The sequence below is a fragment of the Procambarus clarkii genome, chromosome 34 (genome assembly GCF_040958095.1).
Source record: "Procambarus clarkii isolate CNS0578487 chromosome 34, FALCON_Pclarkii_2.0, whole genome shotgun sequence".
NCBI classification, from domain to species: Eukaryota; Metazoa; Arthropoda; class Malacostraca; order Decapoda; family Cambaridae; genus Procambarus; species Procambarus clarkii.
This window is the reverse complement of record NC_091183.1, coordinates 36,872,814-36,895,773: the sequence shown is the minus strand read 5'-3', so window position 1 is coordinate 36,895,773 and position 22,960 is coordinate 36,872,814. Positions and strand designations below refer to the sequence as shown.

The 22,960-nt window shown below is 41.3% G+C and overlaps 1 protein-coding gene across 3 annotated transcripts; it reads left to right on the top strand.

Annotated features, from left to right (window-relative positions):
* Positions 1–692: 692 nt before the first annotated feature.
* LOC123762037 (ubiquitin carboxyl-terminal hydrolase MINDY-3) lies at positions 693–22,567 on the top strand. Of its 3 annotated transcripts, XM_069335834.1 has the most exons (11): positions 699–847; positions 7,576–7,773; positions 13,800–13,933; positions 15,697–15,853; positions 16,171–16,306; positions 16,427–16,541; positions 16,919–17,072; positions 17,438–17,575; positions 18,081–18,240; positions 19,657–19,819; positions 20,586–22,567. In XM_069335834.1, the coding sequence occupies exons 2-11, from the start codon at positions 7,668–7,670 to the stop codon at positions 20,727–20,729; spliced, it is 1,407 nt and encodes a 468-aa protein (XP_069191935.1). In that variant the 5' UTR covers positions 699–847; positions 7,576–7,667; the 3' UTR covers positions 20,730–22,567. The 3 variants fall into 3 exon arrangements, with proteins under 3 accessions (XP_045604187.1, XP_069191935.1, XP_045604186.1); XM_045748231.2 differs by lacking the exon at positions 7,576–7,773 and having other exon boundaries at positions 693–847; XM_045748230.2 differs by lacking the exons at positions 699–847; positions 7,576–7,773 and adding an exon at positions 12,659–12,857.
* The last annotated feature ends 393 nt before the right edge of the window (positions 22,568–22,960 follow it).

The window sequence follows — 22,960 nt, the reverse complement described above, 5'->3', positions numbered from 1 at the left end:
ACGCGGCATATTCAGGCATCATATCCACTAAAGCAAATGGATTGATGTTAATAAGCCTATATTTTTACAATATTTGTAAATTTTCATAACACCTACTGTAATTCAAATTTAAATAAATTAAATAAAACAAATCCACTATAGTGCCGTGTTGCCTACACACGTACCGAAAATAAATTGTCAAATACAGTTATCGCGTTGTCAAATATTGGAGCCAAACTTTAGACCTGTTATCAGAGGTTTAATCATTCATTTCAACAAACCATCCAAACAATGTTCTTTAGTGGAATGAAAAAGGCTAAATTTCTACCTCGGCGAGTTACCCTCACTACTGTATTTATATGAAGTTAAGATGAAAATATAAACATAATTAGGCTATGATTTGAACAAAATATAAATGCTTATTTAGGCAACATTTTGTAATTATCCATTTGGCTCACACGAACAGTATCAGTTTCTCAGCAATTAATGACATCGTAAATTCAATATACAAGTCGATGAACAACAAATTGCAAATTAGTGACAAAAGTTAAAAGATGTGAACTACAAAGTGCACTTTTTTATAGGGCAAATGCCTTGTGTTTTCATTGAAAAAGCTAAACAACTGGATACCTGAAATCTGAAACTACAGTCTGGAGAAGGTTGGGCTGTTGGCTGGGTCAGACCTGTTTCCAAGTTCTAGCTTGCTATCCGGAAGCGGACATTCCTTATTCACCCGAGTGGGAGTCATCGCACAATCAGCAGGCGGTGCTTGCTTATCTCAGCGTTCTGACGACAATAGTAGTTGGTACCTAGGCGTTCCGGGTCCCTTGCCACAGAGCATCCGCCTCTCACCGCATCATCTGACCACGTAACTAAACAATTACCAGTTTCTTTACCAATTTCTGGGAGTTACAGCCTTATCCATGTCACTTGTCCATCTCCCCCTCTCTAACAAAACCATAAGGATTGCTGATGATAGTGGGTTTACGGGCTATTCATGCCCGTACCACCTCTTGGGGTGGCTTAATCTTGATGATAGTGTTTTGTTAACACCTTCCGGGCACACAATGTGTACCCTGGTTAGGCTACCATCGGTCAAGCCTTCAACAGGACTCACTCTGGCAGGTAAATCTCGCACGCTGCCACACTCATCTGCATGCAACTGTGGCGTGACTCAAGGTGACAGTATCACAAAACAATGATGCAACACAAACATCTGCAGTCGCAAGGTTCACATCTACGTCAACATTAAACAAAATGTGTTTCCATGAGAGGATTCACTACTGCATCTTGCGTAATGTTGTATAGCTTATGGTTGTTTGCCAATTACAGAAACGCAACTTCTGAAAGGCGACGATTTTTAAAACTGATGCCTTGTAAATTTAAAAGATACTGAGTTTGCCTTTATAGTGTGAATAAAAACTTGTCAATATATTTACTAGGTTTGGAATAGACTAGGCCTATAGATATATAGAACAATAGTTATTGAGATCAACCAAAACATTAATACAAAATAACTAGCCTATCAAAGGTCATTGATACAGATCAAGAAGGCGTATTAAAGTTCTTTAATATAGCTGTATTTCGACCGTATACTTGGGGGGGATACTGGTAAACCAAATATACGGGTCAACGCAATCTATGAGCTATATCAGTAAGTCCTAAGGCAAACTATTGTATAGTTTGCCTGGTACTGGTATTGTAGTGGTTCTAGACTTTTGTTTGATGCCTGTCTAATTTCAACTAATTTTATGCAACTGCCATTGAGAAGACAGAAAATAACACATGTCTATAATAAACTGACCTTCCATCAGTTTGCAAAGCATGTGCTATAAATAATGCAATGGTTTAATTTTGAAACAAAAATACAAATTTGTCTTTTACCCTGCCATTTCCAGAAGTAAACATTGGGTAGGTAGTGGAAGTGTTGGTTTAACCATGTGAGGCGGAACACAATTCAAGGGCATACATTTCGCTGGGTGAACAGCTTCAGGACGAACCACTTATTTTGATGAAAGGGAGGAGTATAACAACACAAGTTCACTTACATCGCATCAGGCTTGGATACCCATGTGCATGGGAAATAGGCTTACAGGTTTCAGAAGATGGGAGGAATGTCAGCCCTCTGGTGAAATACCCGACAAACCACTGGAACATTATCTAACACATTGCACAGTTACACAAACCCAATACGATTCAAACTTAAGATTCAACAGAGCAGTTGTTAAACACATGGGGCAAAAATCTTATTGAAGCGACCATACGAGTCATAAATACTCATACTCTGCCCAAGTGAAACAGAAACAAGCAACAATTAGTGGGCCAGCCAGAGGCTTAGGGCCCGCGCTGGAATTTTCCTGAAGGAAACAAAAAAGTTTCAGGACCTAAAGGTCGTCTGTGAATGGAACACTGTAATAGTTTTGTCCACTATCATTTCCTTCAGCACTCGTGCCGGCATCTCCCGTCCTTCATCCATGATGCACAAAAAATAAAGAAAATACTCCAGCCTCACTAAACCGTGCAAGACGCACAGTCACTAACTTAAACTCACATATCTGGGAAAGCGTGCCAAGGTCGCCACGATGAACGAGGGTGTTTGGGGCAGAGTAAAAAGACCGTGAACTAAGGATCAAATTCACCAAGCCAGAAAAAATCATTAACAAATGTGACCTAGATAAGGCTTATACATTACGAACTTTAAACTTAAACAGAGTAGCGTGGTAGTCACACCCACTAAATTCTTGGTTAGTCTAGACTCTAGAGCGCCAGAAATTATACCTTTTGTGGATACAAGTTTTTCTTGTGTGCTGTAAACGTCCGAAATAATATGCAAGCGAGCAGACAGATTAAGACATTTTTCCTCACCAAAAGTAATTAGCACTTGCATCGTCTCAAAAAATGTATTACTATTGCAGCACCTCCAAATCCAAAATTCATTACATGAAAATTACGGAAAATATATACAATGGATTCACGTACTGAAATAGAAGTCTGTAACAGTCAACTGTTGGAGTAGTTAAAGATATTTTAGAGGGTCTCGGTAGTAAACTTGGGTTCGTTCTCGACTAGCAGTCAAGAATTCCTGGTTCGAATCCAGACCGGCCCAGACATGGACTGAGGACGGGTTGGAAATGTCTGGGCGCGTTTCCTATCACCTCATGCAGTAAACCTGGCAGTAAATAGGTACCCCAGGAGTTAGTCAGCTTGTTGTGGGATCACATCCTGGAGGGGTCTGCAATTCTCCTGGTAAGGAAACCCTCCATATAAGCCTAACATATACTCTATGTATAAACTGGCTGCCTGTCCCCCGACACAATATTCATTATTATCATCATCATCATCATCATCATCATCATCCGACACCCTGATGTTTTCTTTTGACAATTACTTACTTGCCTTTGGAATATCTATCTGACCAATCATCACACAAGATCCAAAACAACGCCTCGTCTCATTCCCTGCACACAATGTGTCAGTCATCATGTCAGCATACCAGACATGGGGGGACAAAGTTCATTGCCAACTAATCCCTGACAACTTTGTGATTGCATATTACAGTACAGTATACAAAAATATTGGTGCTTGACAATGATAATGGAGAAACACACTGGTTCAATGCATTCGTCTTGGGCAGATAAGGGACAGCTTAGGCCCATATCTTAGGCAAATTATATTCGACTGCGAATGACAATTGGTCCCATGTTCCAGTATTGTGAACTTAATATTGAACACAAATAATCGACTGTGCAATACATTCTTGACAAACTTGTGTTCACCTCATAGTGCCAGCATGAGTTAAGAGCCTCGCCGACAGGCATACTGGTGATGCTGCTAGTGGTGGTGGTGATATGCTAGTGGAGGTACTGATGCTGCTAGTGGTGGTGGTGGTGCTGATGCTGCTAGTGGTGGTGATGATATGCTAGTGGTGGTGGTGATATGCTAGTGGTGGTGGTGGTGGTGATATGCTAGTGGTGGTGCTGATGCTGCTAGTGGTGGTGGTGGTGATATGCTAGTGGTGGTGGTGATATGCTAGTGGTGGTGCTGATGCTGCTAGTGGTGGTGCTGATGCTGCTAATGTAGTGGTGGTGGTGGTGCTGCTAATTAATGTGGTGGTGGTGATGCTGCTAATGTGGTGGTGATGCTGCTAATGTGGTGATGCTGCTAATGTGGTGATGCTGCTAATGTGGTGGTGGTGATGCTGCTAATGTGGTGGTGGTGATGCTAATTAATGTGGTGGTGATGCTGCTAATGTGGTGGTGATGCTGCTAATGTGGTGGTGGTGATGTTAATTAATGTGGTGGTGATGCTGTTAATGTGGTGGTGGTGATGCTGTTAATGTGGTGGTGGTGATGCTGTTAATGTGGTGGTGGTGATGCTGCTAATGTGGTGGTGATGGTGGTGATGCTGCTAATGTGGTGGTGGTGATGTTAATTAATGTGGTGGTGATGCTGTTAATGTGGTGGTGGTGGTGATGTTAATTAATGTGGTGGTGGTGATGCTGTTAATGTGGTGGTGGTGATGTTAATTAATGTGGTGGTGGTAATGCTGTTAATGTGATGATGATGCTGCTAATGTGGTTGTGATGGTGTTGGTGGAGATGCTGTTAATGTGGTTATGATGCTGTTAGTATGATGATGCTGTTAGTGTGGTGGTGATGCTGCTAATGTGGTGGTGGTGCTGTTAGTATGATGATGCTGTTAGTGTAATGATGATGATGGTGTGGTGTGATGCTGCTAGGGTGGTGGTGATGCTAGTGAGGTGGTGATGCTGCTAGTGGTGGTGGTGGTGATGCTGCTAGTGGTGGTGGTGGTGATTCTGATGTTAGTAGTAGTGGTGGTATTGCTGGTGAGGGTGATGACAATGATGATAGTAAGGGAGGTGATGCTGATGCTAGTGAGGGTGATGCTGGTAGTGCTGGTGATAATGACGATGCTGTTGATGATTCAGACAAGACCAGTTGACGTGACCAAGACATTTGACTCCCCCCACACACACACGTGAGTGTGATGAGTGCGTCAGCGATGATAAGCGAGCTCCCTGGCAGATATCCCAGACCGGTACACCGTCCCTCCATGGTAATGTTCCTCTCCCACCTCACCCCGGGAGGGCAGGATCTTACCTGTGGCTGCAGGATATGATGGTGGGAGTCGTCTGCCTGCCTCCGTCACCTCACACCGCCATGCCCGTCACCTCTATCCTCAACTACGGTGAATAATTTCCGTCTGCACTGTCAATCCCGTCCACCCAACACACACTCACTTGTTTCCCAACACGGCACTGTTTACACGCTTCCTCTCCCGACCTTGTTGTCACACGAGAGGAAGAGGGCGCCCCCGGAGGTGGGTTATAGAGTGAGCGGCGGCCAGGAGGGTGTACTAGAGGAGACACTAGTCATATAGAGCGTGGCGGCGAGGGGTCAAGAGGTGTGCTCCTCGCAGCCATCCTCGCCAGACTGGTCGCTTCACCCTCGCCTCTACTGACAACTCTGCCGCAGCTGCCAACACCATCCTTCCCTCTCAACTTTCTTTCTTCTCCTCCTCCTCCTTCATCTCCTGTCTTCACGCGTCACTCACAACTCTCTTTACGCAACTTTGATCGTCGTGGCATTCAGAAAATTGTTCAGACGAGGAAAGTCAATGCAAATAAAAATCGTATTGACAGCGCCATGCCGGTATTGTTGTTAGATATCGCAATAACTTATATTATTGCATATTAATACCGTATAACGACACATTTTTTTACACAACATGTGTATCTCTTATTGTATTTATTAAGCTCTTTTAGAGACAGCTTACTAAACACCATTAGCATTTATAGCAATAATATTATAAGTCAACTCCCGAAGCGATCGATAAAGGTGCAGGAGCGCGCGTGTGCGTGTGCACGTTGTCGTCATCAACCGGGCGATTTAAATAACATATTTGTTGAGGAACCTCCAAAATAGCTGATTAAATCTGAGAAACAGGGAAAAATATAAATAAAAACAGGGGATGAAGGGAGTGAATTATCAAGGGAGAGCGCCAAGCAATTACGCCTATATAGCACTAGGAAGGGGTCAGGATAAGGATGTGGGATAGGACGGTCGGGACGCCCCGGTTGAGAAGCGACGTCGACGATCAAGGGATCGAATGCGCCCATAAATTCTTGAAGCAGGACAGAAATTGAACCAGCGCCCTGGATATCCCCAGACACGCGCCTTAACTCATGGACCACATCGTCCATGAGGGAAGGAATGGTGCCCAACCACTTGAACAGTCGGGGATTGAACGCTGATTATCATGAAGCGAGACCGTCACTCTACCGTCCAACACAAGTGGTTACATTATTATTTGCGGCAGAGATAACACAGACGATGTTCACAACTAGACTGTCAGACACTGACATACACGAGTGATATACCACTCATTTTCTCGACAGAAGGGGTTGCAAAACTTTACATAAAGCACAAGTTCGCTCTGATCTTGACCATGAACAACTCTCTTGGATGGCCTTCCTCCCTTCCCCATCATTTATCAGTATTCTAGACACGGTGAACCCAGAACAAGAAAGCTCAGTACCGACTCATCTTGGTTGAAATGGTCAGTACATTTGACTTCAACACCAGAGAGATGTTGGTAGTCTTATTGTCATGTATAAGGCCAATATTTGTAAGGTTCCTCACCTGGTTGATACCTGGTTGATGGGGTTCTGAGAGTTCTTCTACTCCTCAAGCCCGGCCCAAGGCCAGGGCTTTGGGCTGGGCCTGTCCCAACTTCGGTTTGTCCAAATACAATAGTAGCCATTTCTACTTTCCAATTCTTAATTACGTCATATATGTAGTATGGTGTTTATCGTTACTATAAGTACTAACTAAACAGGAAGATGGTCTCACCAAAGACATGAAGGATCTAGCACACAGGCGACTCCAGCTTCGTCCATCAACTAACAAGTTGAGGACTCACTACTAAAGTTTATTCCTATTGGAAACTAACAACAAGTTCATCAAATAAATGAGTATCTAGGGATAGGCTTCAGACTAGCTGATGTAGAGTTACAGCTCTTGCAGTTTCACTAGGAACATCACCGCCATTTCTAACTAACCCTTGAGAGAGGGAGAGGGAGAGAGAGAGAGAGAGGCGTGACCCCGAGCACTGCAGGGAATTTAACGTGTCACGTGTTGTTTGTTCTGCATCCTTAATCCCTGCTCACTCGCTCCACCCCATCTCCCCTCACTCTCCTCCTTCGTCTCACCTCACTCTCCCTTCTTCCTCTTCTCTCCTTCCTCCCTTAATTCCTTCCGTTTACTCTCTTTCCTCTCACTCGATCTTCCCCCCTCCCTCCCTTCACCCCTTCATCTCGCTCTCTCATTCCCCTCACTCCCTCCTTCCTCTCACTCTCTCCCTCATTCCTACCCCCCCCCCAAAGATAAGCCACACTGGCAATAGAGATTACCACTCAGCATACAGTGAGTCACTCACAATCATATATATAATATGTGTTGTTGTTTCAGGTCCCTTGCCTTCTGAAGTCTGTTTCTTGGTCCAGCTAGGCAGGGCGCTTGTCTTAATAGTAGTTCGGGTATGAGACGAGTAGCACTTCTTTGTTTACATTTTCCAGAACTTGTGACGTCGCCGGTGTGGCCTGGAACACCCACATCTTCCCCTGAGGAGAATGCATGTGGCCTTCCTTCCTCTCCTCCCCTGAGGAAGATGCATCTGGCCTTCCCACGCCCGAACCTGTGGCACTCGAAGCACCGGACGGGATCCGCGATGGGCACCGGATGCCTGAAACTTGCCCACTTTCCAGCCTTTACTGGTGGGTGGGATTTCCCGCTTTCATTGGAAGATAACTTCGTTGTAGGGGATCCGATCCTTCTGTTGTCCGTCCTGTGGCTGATATCGCGTGCGGTAACCCTTTTTCACTGGGGTTTGTGTGATCTGAAGTGTACTCCAGAAGAACTCTTTTATTTCCTTTTTCTTGAGTTTGACTAGTAGGTATTTCTTGTCTAGGAATATATATTTCTTTAGCAATACTTTTATTGCTTAGCTCCTTCCGTCCAAGTGTTTGGGAACCATTCTTTTCCACTCTACTGTTTCAAATCCTTATCCTCAAATCCCTTACAAGTGTTATGTAGTTGTAATGGAAGAGGGTTCTCCCCTCTCCCTCGCTCTCTCCCACCATCCATCACTTCAGGTCCTTTGCTGCTTGTCCTCTCACGTTGTAACTTCTTGAAAACCAAACCAAACATATGAGGCCCACGCGGCCTCACACGCGCGGGGTCCAGGGTTCGAAACCCATACAACCAAGGTGAATGGAATGTAACTACTGGAGGTGGACGCTGGGGATCTTCTGCACAAGATATTCCAGGTGCTTGACGCAGGTGTCCCAGTCCAGGTCCTCTGGGAACTTGAACATTACCTTGCGGCAGCTGTTCTTTGTGCTTCATAAGACTTGTGCTTGTTTCTCTGTGTCAGGTGTCAGTGTTATGCCCAACTTTCCTGCCTCGTGCGTGGAACTGTTTGAGTCTGTAGACTCGTCGTTTATCTCACCTTTGCGTTTTTTAAAAGCTCCAGTGTTGGTCTATTGTGGATTAATTACCCAAGGATGTGTGCAGACATAACTGGAGGCGTATGTCTGGTTGGTTTTGGTATTATTATTGTTATTTGCGCCATCACAAGACATATATTATAGTGTGGTCACACACTCGCCCATCTAGGTCAAGCTCTGCCCTAGGGGCCAGGAATATCTTACCCCCGACGGGGGTGAGAGTGAGGTCCCTGATGCCCTCTGTGATACCCTAACCCTCTCCAAGAATTTACCTGGAAGCCACTATCTCTCTCTAGTGTCACAGGGATCAGCTCACTAGTATTGTGTTTGAATCTTGGAACTTGAGTGTAAACATTTGGTTTATCTTAACTGGAGGTGGAGGGAGCTGCGTGTATTCACCTAGTTGTGTTTGCGGGGGTTGAGCTTTACTCTTTCGGCCCGCCTCTCAACTGTCAATCAACTTTTTTTTCCCACAACACACACATACACCAGGAAGCAGCCCGTGACAGCTGACTAACTCCCAGGTACCTATTTACTGCTAGGTAACAGCGGCATTCAGGGTGAAAGAAACTTTGCCCATTTGTTTCTGCCTGGTGTGGGAATCGAACCCGCGCCACAGAATTACGAGTCCTGCGCGCTATCCACCAGGCCTACCAGGCGTGTGTCAGGCCCGGCCGGCTGCTCCAGACTGGAGAGGGGTGTGGAGGTGAGGTCTGGCCAGCTGTACCCTCCTCGTGGTCCCTCTTGCACAATCTTGGCACAATCTTAACACTCCATGGATGACCTTAACAGACCTTAACATTTTGCTCTTTATCTTCATATTACGGATAATAAGCTTATTCATTATTTTGGGCCTCGTAGGGGGGGGGGACATTTGGTACGTGCAAGTAGCACAAATTTTAATGATACAACTTCTTCTTACAAACAATAAACAACATAGTTATACTTGCATGGTTGTGATCCGTCAGTGGAATTATTTCCAAGTAACTTTGTGTAGGTTCAGTAGTGGTCGAGGAACACAGCCGGACCGTCCAGCAGTAATGCTTCAGTCACACTGACTTCCTGGCGTTATCATTCGACACTTGCGTACAGTCAGCTGACAACCATCTCAGCCAATGGGCGGCGAGTGTTCCCAGACGTCAGTTAGCGTGCCGCCAATCAGGAGGCGAGTGTTCTCTCGCGGGCTGTATGACATCACATCATAATACCCCATTTACCCATTGCTGATGTAAATGGGGAAATCTCTTGGATTTACCCAGACCCCATTAGGTCAGTGACTGACCTTCCTCAGGATGCAGCACCACAACAGTTGCATAAGTCCCAGGCACCTATATACTACTGGGTGAACAGAGGCAGCAGGTGTAAGGAAACGTGCCCAACCGTCTATGTGAACAGACTGTTGCTGTAAATGCTAACAAACTCTATATGATTATCCAACCTGTAACTACCTTAACTGTACGAAATTTTAGGGTTCAAACATGTGATTCTGTAACTCCCAGGACGGGTATGGGGTTCACAACCACTCACAAGACGGGTATGGGGTCCACTATCACTCACAAGACGGGTATGGGGTCCACTACCACTTACAGGACGGGTATGGGGTCCACTACCACTCACAGGACGGGTATGGGGTCCACTACCACTCACAGGACGGGTATGGGGTCCACTACCACTTACAGGACAGGTATGGGGTCCACTACCACTCACAGGACGGGTATGGGGTCCACTACCACTTACAGGACGGGTATGGGGTCCACTACCACTTACAGGACGGGTATGGGGTCCACTACCACTCACAGGACGGGTATGGGGTCCACTACCACTCACAGGACGGGTATGGGGTCCACTACCACTTACAGGACAGGTATGGGGTCCACTACCACTCACAGGACGGGTATGGGGTCCACTACCACTTACAGGACGGGTATGGGGTCCACTACCACTTACAGGACGGGTATGGGGTCCACTACCACTCACAGGACGGGTATGGGGTCCACTATCACTCACAGGACGGGTATGGGGTCCACTACCACTCACAGGACGGGTATGGGGTCCACTAAACAGACTTAACAACACGAAAATTACACAATGTTCGCAGTTTCGTTTCATTCTGCTCTATTGATGCCATTCTCAACTCCGCGCAAATTTGATCAAATATTTAGATGATACAGAATACTTTGATTAATATATAAAAGGACCCGCATAGTGTGTCTGCCCCGTGGCTCCTCTTCTCTCAGCGAAGATGCCCTCTGCCCTCAGAAGAGGGCAGAGGGCATCTCTGTCTGCCACTGAAGGTCACAGAGACCCACATAGCCCATGCGCACTTGTCTGAATATATATAGTCTACGAATGTGTGAGTTTATATACTCTATGTCTGAATGTTTATACGCCAGCGCTCTGGATTCCCAACATTTGTTTTGATCGTGGAAACCCTTGAAATATTTCGTAAATTATCAGGGAACCTCTACTTGGCTGACAGCTGCCTGGTTCATCAGGGAACCTCTACTTGGCTGACAGCTGCCTGGTTCATCAGGGAACCTCTACTTGGCTGACAGCTGCCTGGTTCATCAGGGAACCTTACCTGGCTGACACCTGCCTGGTTCATCAGGGAACCCTTACCTGGCTGACACCTGCCTGGTTCATCAGGGAACCCTTGCCTGTCTGCCATAAATTAAGCAATAAACGAAACAGAATTTGAGTTCAACACAATAACTACATTACAAATTTATATAATTTGTATTTTATTTGTATTTATATACAATATACATTGGGTGAAGAGAATACATAACATTGGTGTTTTTACATTCTCGTAAAGCCACTAACACGCATAACGTTTCTGGCTTGTCCTTAGAATAGATTATATTCATAAAGTAGAATGTCTCAAGTACTAAATTGGGTGAGTATGTAGCAGAAGATGGGAAACTATGAGGAGGAAATTAGATACTTTTTGGTTTTACTTTCGAATAAGGCATAGGTTAGGCAATTTTTGAACAAAGTTTTATACATGAAAACAGCACAAGAGAATGTGTGGAGAGTGTGTGTGTATGTTTAGGGTCTTAAACAGAGGGTAGTTGTCTGAAGACAGAGTTTGTTATCGTTCTGAGAACAGATTTTTGCTGGGTGATGATGGGCTTAAGGTAATTTGCAGTGGTTGAGTCCCATGCACAGATACCGCATGTAAGTTGATATGTGGAACCAATTACCGCGTAACGTGGTGGTGGGGTCCCTCGATTGTTTCAAGCGTGGGTTGGACATGTATATGAGTGGTATTGGGTGGTTATAAATAGGAGCTGCCTCGTATGGGCCAATAGGCCTTTTGCAGCTACCTTTGTTCTTATGTTCTTAAGACTGGGATAGATTAGCGAGTAGTATAGTGAACGAAGAGCAGAGCAGGGAACATAATATCTAATTTTTGAGAGTATACCAACAGTTTTAGATACTTTTTTGGCTATGTGTTGTATGAGAGTACTGAAGTTTAGTCTTTTGTCTATGTATAGGCCAAGGTTTCCTCATTTTTACTATTTATGCTGACATTGTATATCTGAAGGGGAATTTGGTTTGGCGATTTGCTTCCGTAACGCATCCTTTGGGCAAGTCCTTGAAACTGTGAATGTCTTTCTGCCTAATAGTGTGACATCTTGTGTTGAAGACGTCTTGATATAATAAGTTCATGCCGATTGGACTATTATATATAGTCCAGTATATGTGACTATTATATATAGTCCAGTATATGTGACTATTACATATAGTCCAGTGTGAATTAATACGTTTCGACAGGGTACTGGTGTGAGACTGCAAGGTTACCAGATATTACCTTAATTGTCTGCAAGGGGATTCTCGATCTACTTTATGTGGGTAGTTTATTGAGTAGTACTCAACCTATATAGTGTCTCACAGTTTGTGGCCTCATAAAATGACTACGAACTCCACCTCCTCCTCCGAAGACCCTTGACCCTTGACCCTCTCAGAATCAACATCTAAAAAGCTTGCAATATTAGCGATTCCTATAAATCAAACTTAAAAACTCTTTACCCTAACTCAACTATCAGTAGAGAAATTAATATTAAGCATAATTTTTAGTTTCATAGTAACTAATATAAAAAGAGTCTGCAGGTTGAATACGTAAGTTATATTTGACAGTTATGGTAAGAGATGAATCGCATTGTTTACCTGATCCAGGAGAGGTGTCTCTCCTCCTGTCCATGATATACGCTCTTCACTGGCCTCTCAGGCGAGATATACACTTATAATGACGGAAGGCTCAGCGCGAGGCTCTGGGTCTATCCAAGAGGTGTCACAGTTGGTCTGGGGACCAAACATTAGACCAGAGCTCTTTGCTCGCTGGTCTCAAGGTGGGTCTCAACTCTCACTCCTGGCAGGGAATTAGCTGCCCCTTAGTACCCTCCCCGCTCGACTCCTGGATAGTTGTGTGTGGATATTATTGCATTTACAAGCAACAGTCACTGAGACGTTTTAAAATATATGTTTAATTAGTCCAACTCTTGCAGTTCGCAAGAAGAGAAAATCATTATGAAAATTGCATGTATCACATTGTATGTATTCGCTGTATTTCACAAGTTTGATAATAATTTGTTTTCCTTTTGTATATTTTATGTATATTTGTTGATAGTTGGTAATAGCACTAAATGTTTAAACTGTCATGTTTACTGTATACATGTACAGAATACAGGGGGCAGGGGTAAATAGGGTTGGGTCTGATAATTGATTGCCGTGTGACTGGATGCCAGTTCCAGTTTTTTATATATGACCATTATGAATGTAACATATGGTTTGTAAATGATTGGTTCATGTATTTAATATACTTACAATAAATTAATAAATAATTTCTTGAAGATTATCTGATAACCTCCAAAGTCACCCATTTCTCCTTTCTTTAATGGAACCTCTGGCTGTGCCTTCTTATTACATACTCCTTCATTGCCCAGTCATGTATATACTGTACCACTTCCCAGTCAAATATACTGTAAAAGTAGGTTTGTACAAACTAATGATGCAGGTTAAATTAGCATTACACATGAATGCTATTCCACAAATTTATATGTTGTGTAAAACTTTTACCAATAAATACCAGTGCATTTTTCTTTTGGTGAAATTTTATACAATTTTAAAGTATGCAATTTGTATTTTATGCAATTTTAAAGATTACTTTGTTGTTTTTTCTTGATAATGAGTAGGCACTCCTTTTTGTTTTAACTTAGCAGTGTATGGGTTAATTTGTAATTTTCTTGGCACTTAAAAAACAAAAATTCTTTCATAAGCTTTTTACTTTCCAGGTTTTATTTTTAGTGAACATGAAAAAACGGCATTAATCCAAACAAGTGGAGGGCCATGTGCCGTCATTGCCCCTGTGCAGGCCTTCCTTATGAAGAACCTTATTTCCAAACATCAATTTTCACAGCTCAGGGAGGTACGTAAATATCTGGAATTTGAAGCTGCGTCCTATTCTGAATCCATGGTGTAGGAGAGTTTATTGAAGCTTATATGGTCTTATACGAGTTATTTACTTATTCCTGGAAAAAACACCATCATACTAGGTATTACAGAAAATAAATCATAAGGTACGCTTTCTTCTCGGTACCATAATACAGTACAGGCTTTATTTGAACAGCCTGTGTTATATGAAGAGTCCATGGGGTAGTATTTAACTGTCTCTATATGTTCACTTATCCAGGAGTTTTTTTTAGAACTTTGCTTGTGGGAATTTCTAGTTGTTTGCCTGTTTCATAAGGGCTACTTACAGGGATTATAAAATTGCTGTTGATGTCTAAATTACCATCAGTGATCTGGTGTCATCTGCCTCTCTTTTTTTTCTCTCCCCCCCCCCCCCCCCCCACCCAGCTACCAGTGGCTGAGTCAGCTGATTGAGGGTCTTGTATTCTGATTCCAAACCACAAATACTGTATAAATATGGGTTTGTTTCCAAGAGGAAATTCTTTGGCCTGAAGTGCAGACAGTAACTTGATATCCCTTATTTATCAGTTATAGAAATAAGATCAATGTGCTTATCTATTTTTCTAGATACCAGTAAAGTAGTTGCTTCACTAACTTCATTCTTCTCAGCTTCATCTGTCTAATCTCCTCATTTCTAAACACAGTGCAACTGTAGTCTGCACTATCTACAGTATTATCTATTATATTAGGTCATTCTTTTCTACCTCCTTACCAGCATCTTGGAACATGCCATCAACACTTATAAATTTCTTGTCATAACTGCCTTCCTACTCATCAACAGGAGTTAGATTTTTTCCTAGCATTCTTGAAGCTAAAGTCACTGTTGGTTAAATTTTTTATGCCAGTTCCCAGTGAGATGTAGCGAGTAATCCTTATACTCGCTCCATTATCTCATTATCTTAATGGCGTAACTAATTAGCACTAACTACACAAGCTATAATCCTATCCCTAATTACAGGTAACAGTTCTCACATCCTCCTATCCTAGTAGAGAAAGGTGAGGGGTAGTCACAAAATATAAGGAAGCGATATGAGAATAGACAAAAGTACAATTTCCAGTCAAGAATGTAGCACTCGGCATAGGCAGTTCTAATCGTCTCCGAGATGCTACAGCTTCGACATAGAACAGACAGCAGACTAGGACCGCATTGAGCTACAACACTCTCCCACATAGTGCTTCGCGACTCCGGCCACACTCGGCTCTCTGCTCTGCTCCAAGCTCCGTCTCAATGTCTACAACACTGCTGTATCCAGGACTACTAAATAAATATGAAACTCACTAAACACGGTGTATCTAATCTACCCAACAACGTAACATAAGCGTACGTTACAGAGGGTTGATTTGGTGCTAAAATATTATAACTATTTTTCATGCCTTTTATTCTATTTCTTTTAAGAGGCCTGTAAATAAAAATGCAGTATTCTGAATAATAATTAATATGAAAAGAGCAAGACTAGCAAAAATAGGAAAAGAAAAATTAGATCTACTGTATTGTGAATATTTGTGACAATCAAGATATCGGAACCCCCTCCCTCCCCCCTCCAGAATGGGATGTTTTTGCGGCAAATCTAAATTATGGATGGGAGATTAGGTGGGTAGTTTTGGTCTGTTATTTAGAGAACACTGGTACTGTATATAGACATTCGGATTGTTAAGAGCTCACTGTATACTGGATTTGTAAACTAAGACATATAGATAAGCTGCATCATTGTGTTGTAGGTTGAGAGTACAACGGTAGACCAGTACTTGGCTGCAGCCTTGACGGAGATGCTGTGCCAGTGTAAGCAACCACCTACTTTAGCCATGCACACGACTGACAAGTCTAGCTCTCCCACTCATGCTAGTGATAGTAATGCCCCACTTCTGAGAGACCATGGTGAGTGCCATAGGCAGCTACTTATTACTAAAGGTGTTAAAACTCTTTGGCACATTTATTAATATGTACTGCATTCAATTAATGAGAAACATATGCTTGCCTGTAAATTAATGAATATCATGTTATCAGTAGTCATTGGCTTGAATAGGTAATGTTTAATTAGTTATTAGTAATTACATGAGTACAGTATGTTTTTTCTATTGTTAATTATTCTTGTCATCAAAAGATAATTCTTTCTTGTTCACAGTATAATGTAAAGATTTTCTTATCTGATGGCTGCTGATTTTCATATTAGATCATGCCGCTGTTTCTTACAGGTCCCTTTGAAGTAGCTTGTTTGGATGATCCCTTGCCTCTAAACAATGACTGTTCTGGCTCAAGTCCGCCAGAGCCAGACCAGCCGTCACCCACACCAAGTGCCAAAGATTACAGTCTTTTCCATTCCAATGTTAGGTATGTTAGTTAATTGGTGCATGTTGTATAGCCTTGTGTAATAATTTAAATGTTTCTAGTTGAATTTATACTTAATAAAAGTACAGCACAAATACTATTAATATTTACATGTTATTTCAGATTAAGGCAGTTTGAAAGTGCCCACTCCTTGCAAAACCATTTAGAAACGCACCTGGACAAGTACAAAGCTCAGTATGGGGTTCTCCTCTTCCTTTACTCGGTCATATTAACAAAGGTACAGTGACGGTACAGAATTCTGTAAAATAATTCATTATACTTTGCTTAAGACAAAGGCGCCAGCCATTGTGATCTCAACTGCTAATCCCAGGGGAGATACTCCGTGACGTTGGGCCAGGTCAACTACGACTTGACACCAACTTTCCAAACCCCCATAGTCTATGAGAAACCATACTGAATAATTCCTACAACAAACCTAGTTTGTTACATCCACGGCTCATTGCCACCTTTACCAGCATACACAACACTTCTCTACCTTTTACACTAGCTCTCACGTACCTCTTTCCAAGTTCTTTCTACTTCTGACGGGGGAGACAACTGTAAAGAAGAAAAACTCACAGTATTTGTGCAACAAAAGTATATTATTATTAACAGGGTGTGAGGACTGTGAATGAAGAAATGGGTGACCTTGGCGAGAGTCTTATAGATGGCAGCCAAGGTCATGGAGGCCAGGGCCTCATCAACCTCCTCATTACCGGCCGTGCTTCATCCTATGTGTGGGATGGCGTCAAGGATGTTGGAGGCCTCAGTAAGTGTCATTTCATGCTGTTTCTAGTTTTAATTAGATGTTGATAAAAAATGCACTGCTATATAATGTGTTTTCAAATACAATACCCTAGAATATTAGCACATTTTTAATGAACTCAAAAACTCTGATTTTCAATTATGTATAAGTAGCATTGTTACTCATCTTGTAAATAACTAGTGTAGTTTTTATTTTTAAGATTTATTTTTGCACATCTGAAATGCAGGCTAGTATGTACATTTATATAAGAGCATTTTGCATTGCTCTCTTGGAGTGACAAATGACATATTGTATAGTAATTTACTATTTCTTGGATGTATCTCCTGGATCTGTACAATATATATTTTAATTCGACACCCCACTTTTAGGTTTGATTGGTATTTTAAAACGGCCAGCTGTCGGGTTTCTCACACGTTTAGAACATCTGCGTTATGTGCAGGTTGGATGGTACCTCAAGAATCCTACTAATCCTGTTTGGGTTATTGCTTCTGAGACGCACCTCTCAGGTTTGTCAGTACTGTACTTGTACCATCTTTAGTACCACTCAGAATTATGCAACTCTGTTACATAAAGAAAGTACTCATGAGCTATAGGTTGGATTTTTGGCTTAGAATATTTTAGTAATAATGATATGATGATGATGTGATTGTTTTCTCAGTACTTGGTGACATAGTTCCTCTGAGAGGTTAATAGTCAGGTAATTTGTTTTATAGATTAATAGTAAATAGTTAAGAGGTTAATAGTTAAGTGATTTGTTTTATAGATTTGTCACATTTCTAGGTGTAATTTTACTAAACAAGCACTTGTTCTTTTTTAATTAGACTATGTGGTAGGCTATCTCAGATTTTGTAAATATTGAATGTTTAATCATAAGCTTATTAAAAGTGACCACTCACATTAATGCTTAATTTAATTTTACAGTTTTTACAATTATTTTTTACTTTTTAACTCTAAAATTTTATGATCCCAAGCACTTGTATTTAATTAATTTTCCTCTACTGTAACCAACAGTTTTGTTTTCATGGTGCAAAAAGTTGGTGACTCCAGACTCGGAAGTTGAGCGAGCCAAGCAAGTGTTCAGCTGGTATGATACTGAAGGCAACAGATTTATTCAGGGAGAAAAACTAAAGGATGTTTTAGAGAAGCTTAATCTTTGCACCGATGATGATTTGTGAGTTTCAGAAGTACAGGTACAGTGTTTTACAAAATATTTTTAGTAGTGGACAGGATTTAGCAGTATTCCATGATAGAGAAATAAAGCTTTGAGTATTAATTAAAAGTTAATTTTTGAGCAAGCTGCTCGGACAGTCACATAGTCCTTCTCTTGCCTGAACATGGCAAAGTACCAGCCAGGTCAAATTGTCATTCATTTATTGATGCTGTGGTTATATTTTCAGTACACATGGGACAATAATGGAAAAAAGGAGATATAGTACTTGAGAATTCTCAATCTGTCTTGGAATGATTTTTAGGTTTATTCATCTCTACTCAAAATACCTCCTCTAAGCAATACTTGGCTTTAAATAGAGCCACAAGTATTGCTTTTCAGGGTGCTAGTTGGTTGCCCGGCTGCTACTCTAGTCCACCACCAGGTGTCAGCTCTCACAGTGTGTGGATGCCCAATGCCAAGGGAGACTGAGGAGACACTCGGGTAATTGCCTGCAAGACCTAGGCTTCTTGAGAAATATGAGATTTTCCTAGGTATGATAGCAACGGTCCTACCATAACATGTCTGATGAATCTGATGTGAATGTCAATGCAGAGAGATTTTAAGAGCAGGCTGATCTGAGCAGGACACACAAATCGCAGCCAAGGGGGCAGGCTTCAGCTGAAATAAACAAACCTTCCAAAACCATTTGTGCCTCATCCTCCGAAAAAATCAGTGGCAGAAATAAAAGTCAGAAATAACATCACATGAGACCAGTAGGCATGGCAAGATGTGCAAAATACCACTGTTGAAAAGCAGAGGTGCAAGAGGTGCTCAGAGGGAGAACTCTATCAACATTAGGGGCCCAAGACCTTTCAACACTCTCCTGCTACACATAAGGAGCATAACTGCCTGGCCTCTCACAGTGTTCAAGTGAGAACTCGACAAACACCTCCAAAGAATACCTGATCAACCAGGCTGTGTTTCATACGTCAGGCTGCAAGCAGCCACATCCAACAGCCTGGTTGACCAGACGACCAACCAAGAGGCCTGGTCGGTGACCGGGGTGTAAGGTTGTTGATCCCCGGAAGCTACATAAGTTAGACACAAGGTAGACAGAAAAGGATAAATGCAGTAAAGGAGTGCATCAGTGGTGTTGGATACTGTGGTGGACAGAGTTTGTGGTGTGTTTGGATACTGTTATGTAGCTCCAATCCTTCAGTGGAGGAGTGCATTAAGGATGCTAGTTTGTACATGCACTAATATGTGTACTGTATTAATCATTGATTTTTAAAGTCAAATAATGTGAGAGAATGACTATGTGGACTATCTCTTATAATTAAGCTGCTTTGAACAAAGCCTCAAGAGATTAGAAATACTATAAATAACAAATGATTACACGAGTGTGTGTATTTTATTGGTTTTTGTTTTGGCTTGCAGTATCCAATTTATGATGTTGGAGTTGGACCCAGACAATATGGGAGTAATCCTCTATCACAAGTTTGTGGAGACCTTCTTCACGCCTGATCAGTCCTATACCCCGCCAGACACCTTTGCTGTTTATCATTATAATGGACTAGAATCTTCATGTCCATTGAATAAGGTGAGGCTAAAGTAGCTAGCTGCTCTTTAATGCCACTTTAAATTGTAACAATGAATTAGTAAAACTATATTTGGAAAGGGACATGTATGAAAGTACTGTATGTTGAGCAGAAGTTAATATTTTCAATTTGTAAATATTAAACTAGATATAGTTTGAAAAGGTGCAGAATGCAAACAAACCTGAGAGACATATATAGAAAGCATTTGTAAAGAAAGTAGGTAATATCGGTTATGGGTAACCCTGACCTTCATTATGGATTGTATTTATCACCAGTGACTTAGAGTAAACGTGCATTTAATTTCTCGAAAAGGGCATCTACGGGCATAGTGGGTGTTGCAAAATATTTTGTAGATGCCGTGATGTAAATTTAATGCAAAAGTTTATAACGGACGTGAAATTCTCATGGCAATTTGTGTTAATCAAATCGCTCTTTACACAGGAAATTTTGTGGTACTTACCCACCTTGCATCATACTTCATTGATCACTTTCTGAACTCATTAATAGCTAGGAATTACTGTAATGTGTGGGCAGAAATCTAAATTTAAGAGATGGCTTACCAACTTTTTGCTTTTTAACAAATATTTTATTTACCATTGTTGCTAGTCCCTGTTGCTTGAATGTACAGTACAGTACTAACATGTCAGTTGGAAAATTCTATATAGTATTAGGTTAACTCTCGGACCTGTGAAAAAAATAAGTTGTAAAATGTGTAGATTCTTAATGAGAAAATACAGAGGGGAAAAATTAAAACCTATTCTTTTTCAGATTCAGTATGCAGAGGGCTGCGTAACGTTACAGGAGAGCCACGTTGGCTTCTCCGCAAGTAATTCCGAGTTCCTAACCTGCCTTGCAACAAAATGGCCAAACCTTGATATACAGTGGTCAAACTTTACACCATCACTCAACTAGCACCACCTAAACATCGTTTTCAGTATTTTTCTGCCATGTTCCGAATCACAAATTCATAACTAATGCTGGTAATACCAGAGAGCAAATCGACTTACTGTACTTATTTAAGCGTTTCAGGAATATTCCTGAACAAGTTTAAGCCAAAATTTTTGTTCATAAAAATTAATTAATTTTATAATATTTTATTAAAGAGTATTAATAAAGAATCCTAAATTTATGGTTAGGATAAGTACAGTAATGGAATTTAAAAAAAAAATTGAGGTTTAATTAGTTTTGTACATACTATACGCTATACATTATTCACCCATTCCTAAGTTTTCTACCAGGAGTTTGATCTCAAGTTGTGCTACTTGGAAGAGTTGTTACCTGTGAGCAAAGTTAACGTGTTAATAAAGTTTTTTTTACGTAGCTTTATTTAATGCAATTGCTCCAAGTAAACAATTAAAAACTAAATCATTGTACAGTAGCCACTTCCTAAATCTTAGTGCAAGATTTACATACTACTTGTAAGTATAAGCCAACTTGTAGGTAACTTCATATATAATATAAACACACACATAAATGTATGTATATATGTACACACAAATACATATACACCATATGAGCACATTCCCAGTCTGCATGAATATGTACACATGTACTGTAAAACACACACACACACAATTTCAATTCACACAATTGAATTAAAAGATTGAAGCTAAGGAAACAATGGGTGGCGAAAAAATTAGAAGTTCACTTTTGCAAACAGATTGGTAGATGGTTTGAACAAGTTCGGTGAGAAGGTGGCGAAGGCCAAAACTGTCAGTAGTTTCAAAGCGTCACATGACAAAGAATACTTGGACGGCTGGACACCACAAGTGCAGCTCTTATCCTGTATCTGTACTTAGATAATGTCACACACACGCGTGCGCACGCACACAAAATATAAGCAAATTCACTTTCACAAATAGAGTGGTACACGGTTGGAACAAGTTAGGTGAGAAGGTGGTGGAGGGCAAAACCATCAGTTGTTTCAAAGAGTTCTATAACAAAAGAATGCTGGGAAGACGGGATACCACGAGTGTAGCTCTCATCCTGTAACTACATAGGTTATTACACCTTGGTAATTACAGTACACAAACACACACACACACACACAAAAAAACCTCATCATATACAATGTGTTCCTTGCAGAAAGAAATCACGTTAACGTGATGTATAAATGAGAGAATCAATGAGAGAGTCGTGAGGAGGATTCAGACTTATGCTCCGAGTACCCCCAAGCAAATGCCTTGGACAACTACACCACAACATGGTAAAAGAATTGCAACCTGGAATTTAGTTGAATCCCAGGTTGTAATTCGTTTACCATGTCATGGTGTTGCCTAAAGCACTTGCTTGGGAGTACCCAGAGCATAGGTTTGACTCTCCTCATGGCTCCTACTGATTTTCTCATTAATATATAATGTTATTGTGATTTTGTTTGTGTACTGAAGAGAACCATTGTCGATAGAATTCCTAGACTACAAAACCTGAGTATGAGGGAATTGTATGAAACCCTGGTTTGGATTCAGTGGAAGCCAAACAAGATTTAGTTGAATCCCAGGTTGCAATTCTTGTCTGTGTCATGATGTTGTCTGAGGCATTTGTTTGGGAGTACTCGGAGAATAGGTTCAAAGCCTCCTCATGGCTAATACAGTACTGATTTTCTCATGTGTTCCTTAGTGTGGATGTGGCAAATAATGTGATATGATATTCATGTGCCTACAAAACTAAATAAACATAGCCACTGTCTTGATATTGTACTTGACGACATTTTAAAAAAGTTTATTCATTTAGTAATATACTGTATTTGTTGATGCACTTTTTATTTAACTTTCTCTGCAGTGATGTACCCTGTACAGTGGCTCCTCCGTTTACGAATTTAATCCACTCCCATAGACGGTTTGTAACCCGAAAATTTGCAACTCGAAACAAATTTTCCCGTAAGAAATAGTGTAATGTAAATTGAATTAATCCGTTTCACACTCCCAAAAATATTAACTTCAAAATATATTTCATACCTAATAAACACAAATATTTAGTACTATAGTATGTACAAGTTATATCTTACCTCTATTGATAACTCTTGTTGGTGTATGGAAGATGGGGAGGAGGAGAGGTATTAAGTGTTTGGAAGGGGAGTCCCCTTCCATTATAACATTAGGCAGTGATGACTTCTCTGGAGTACTCTCTCTCTCTCTCCTACGTTT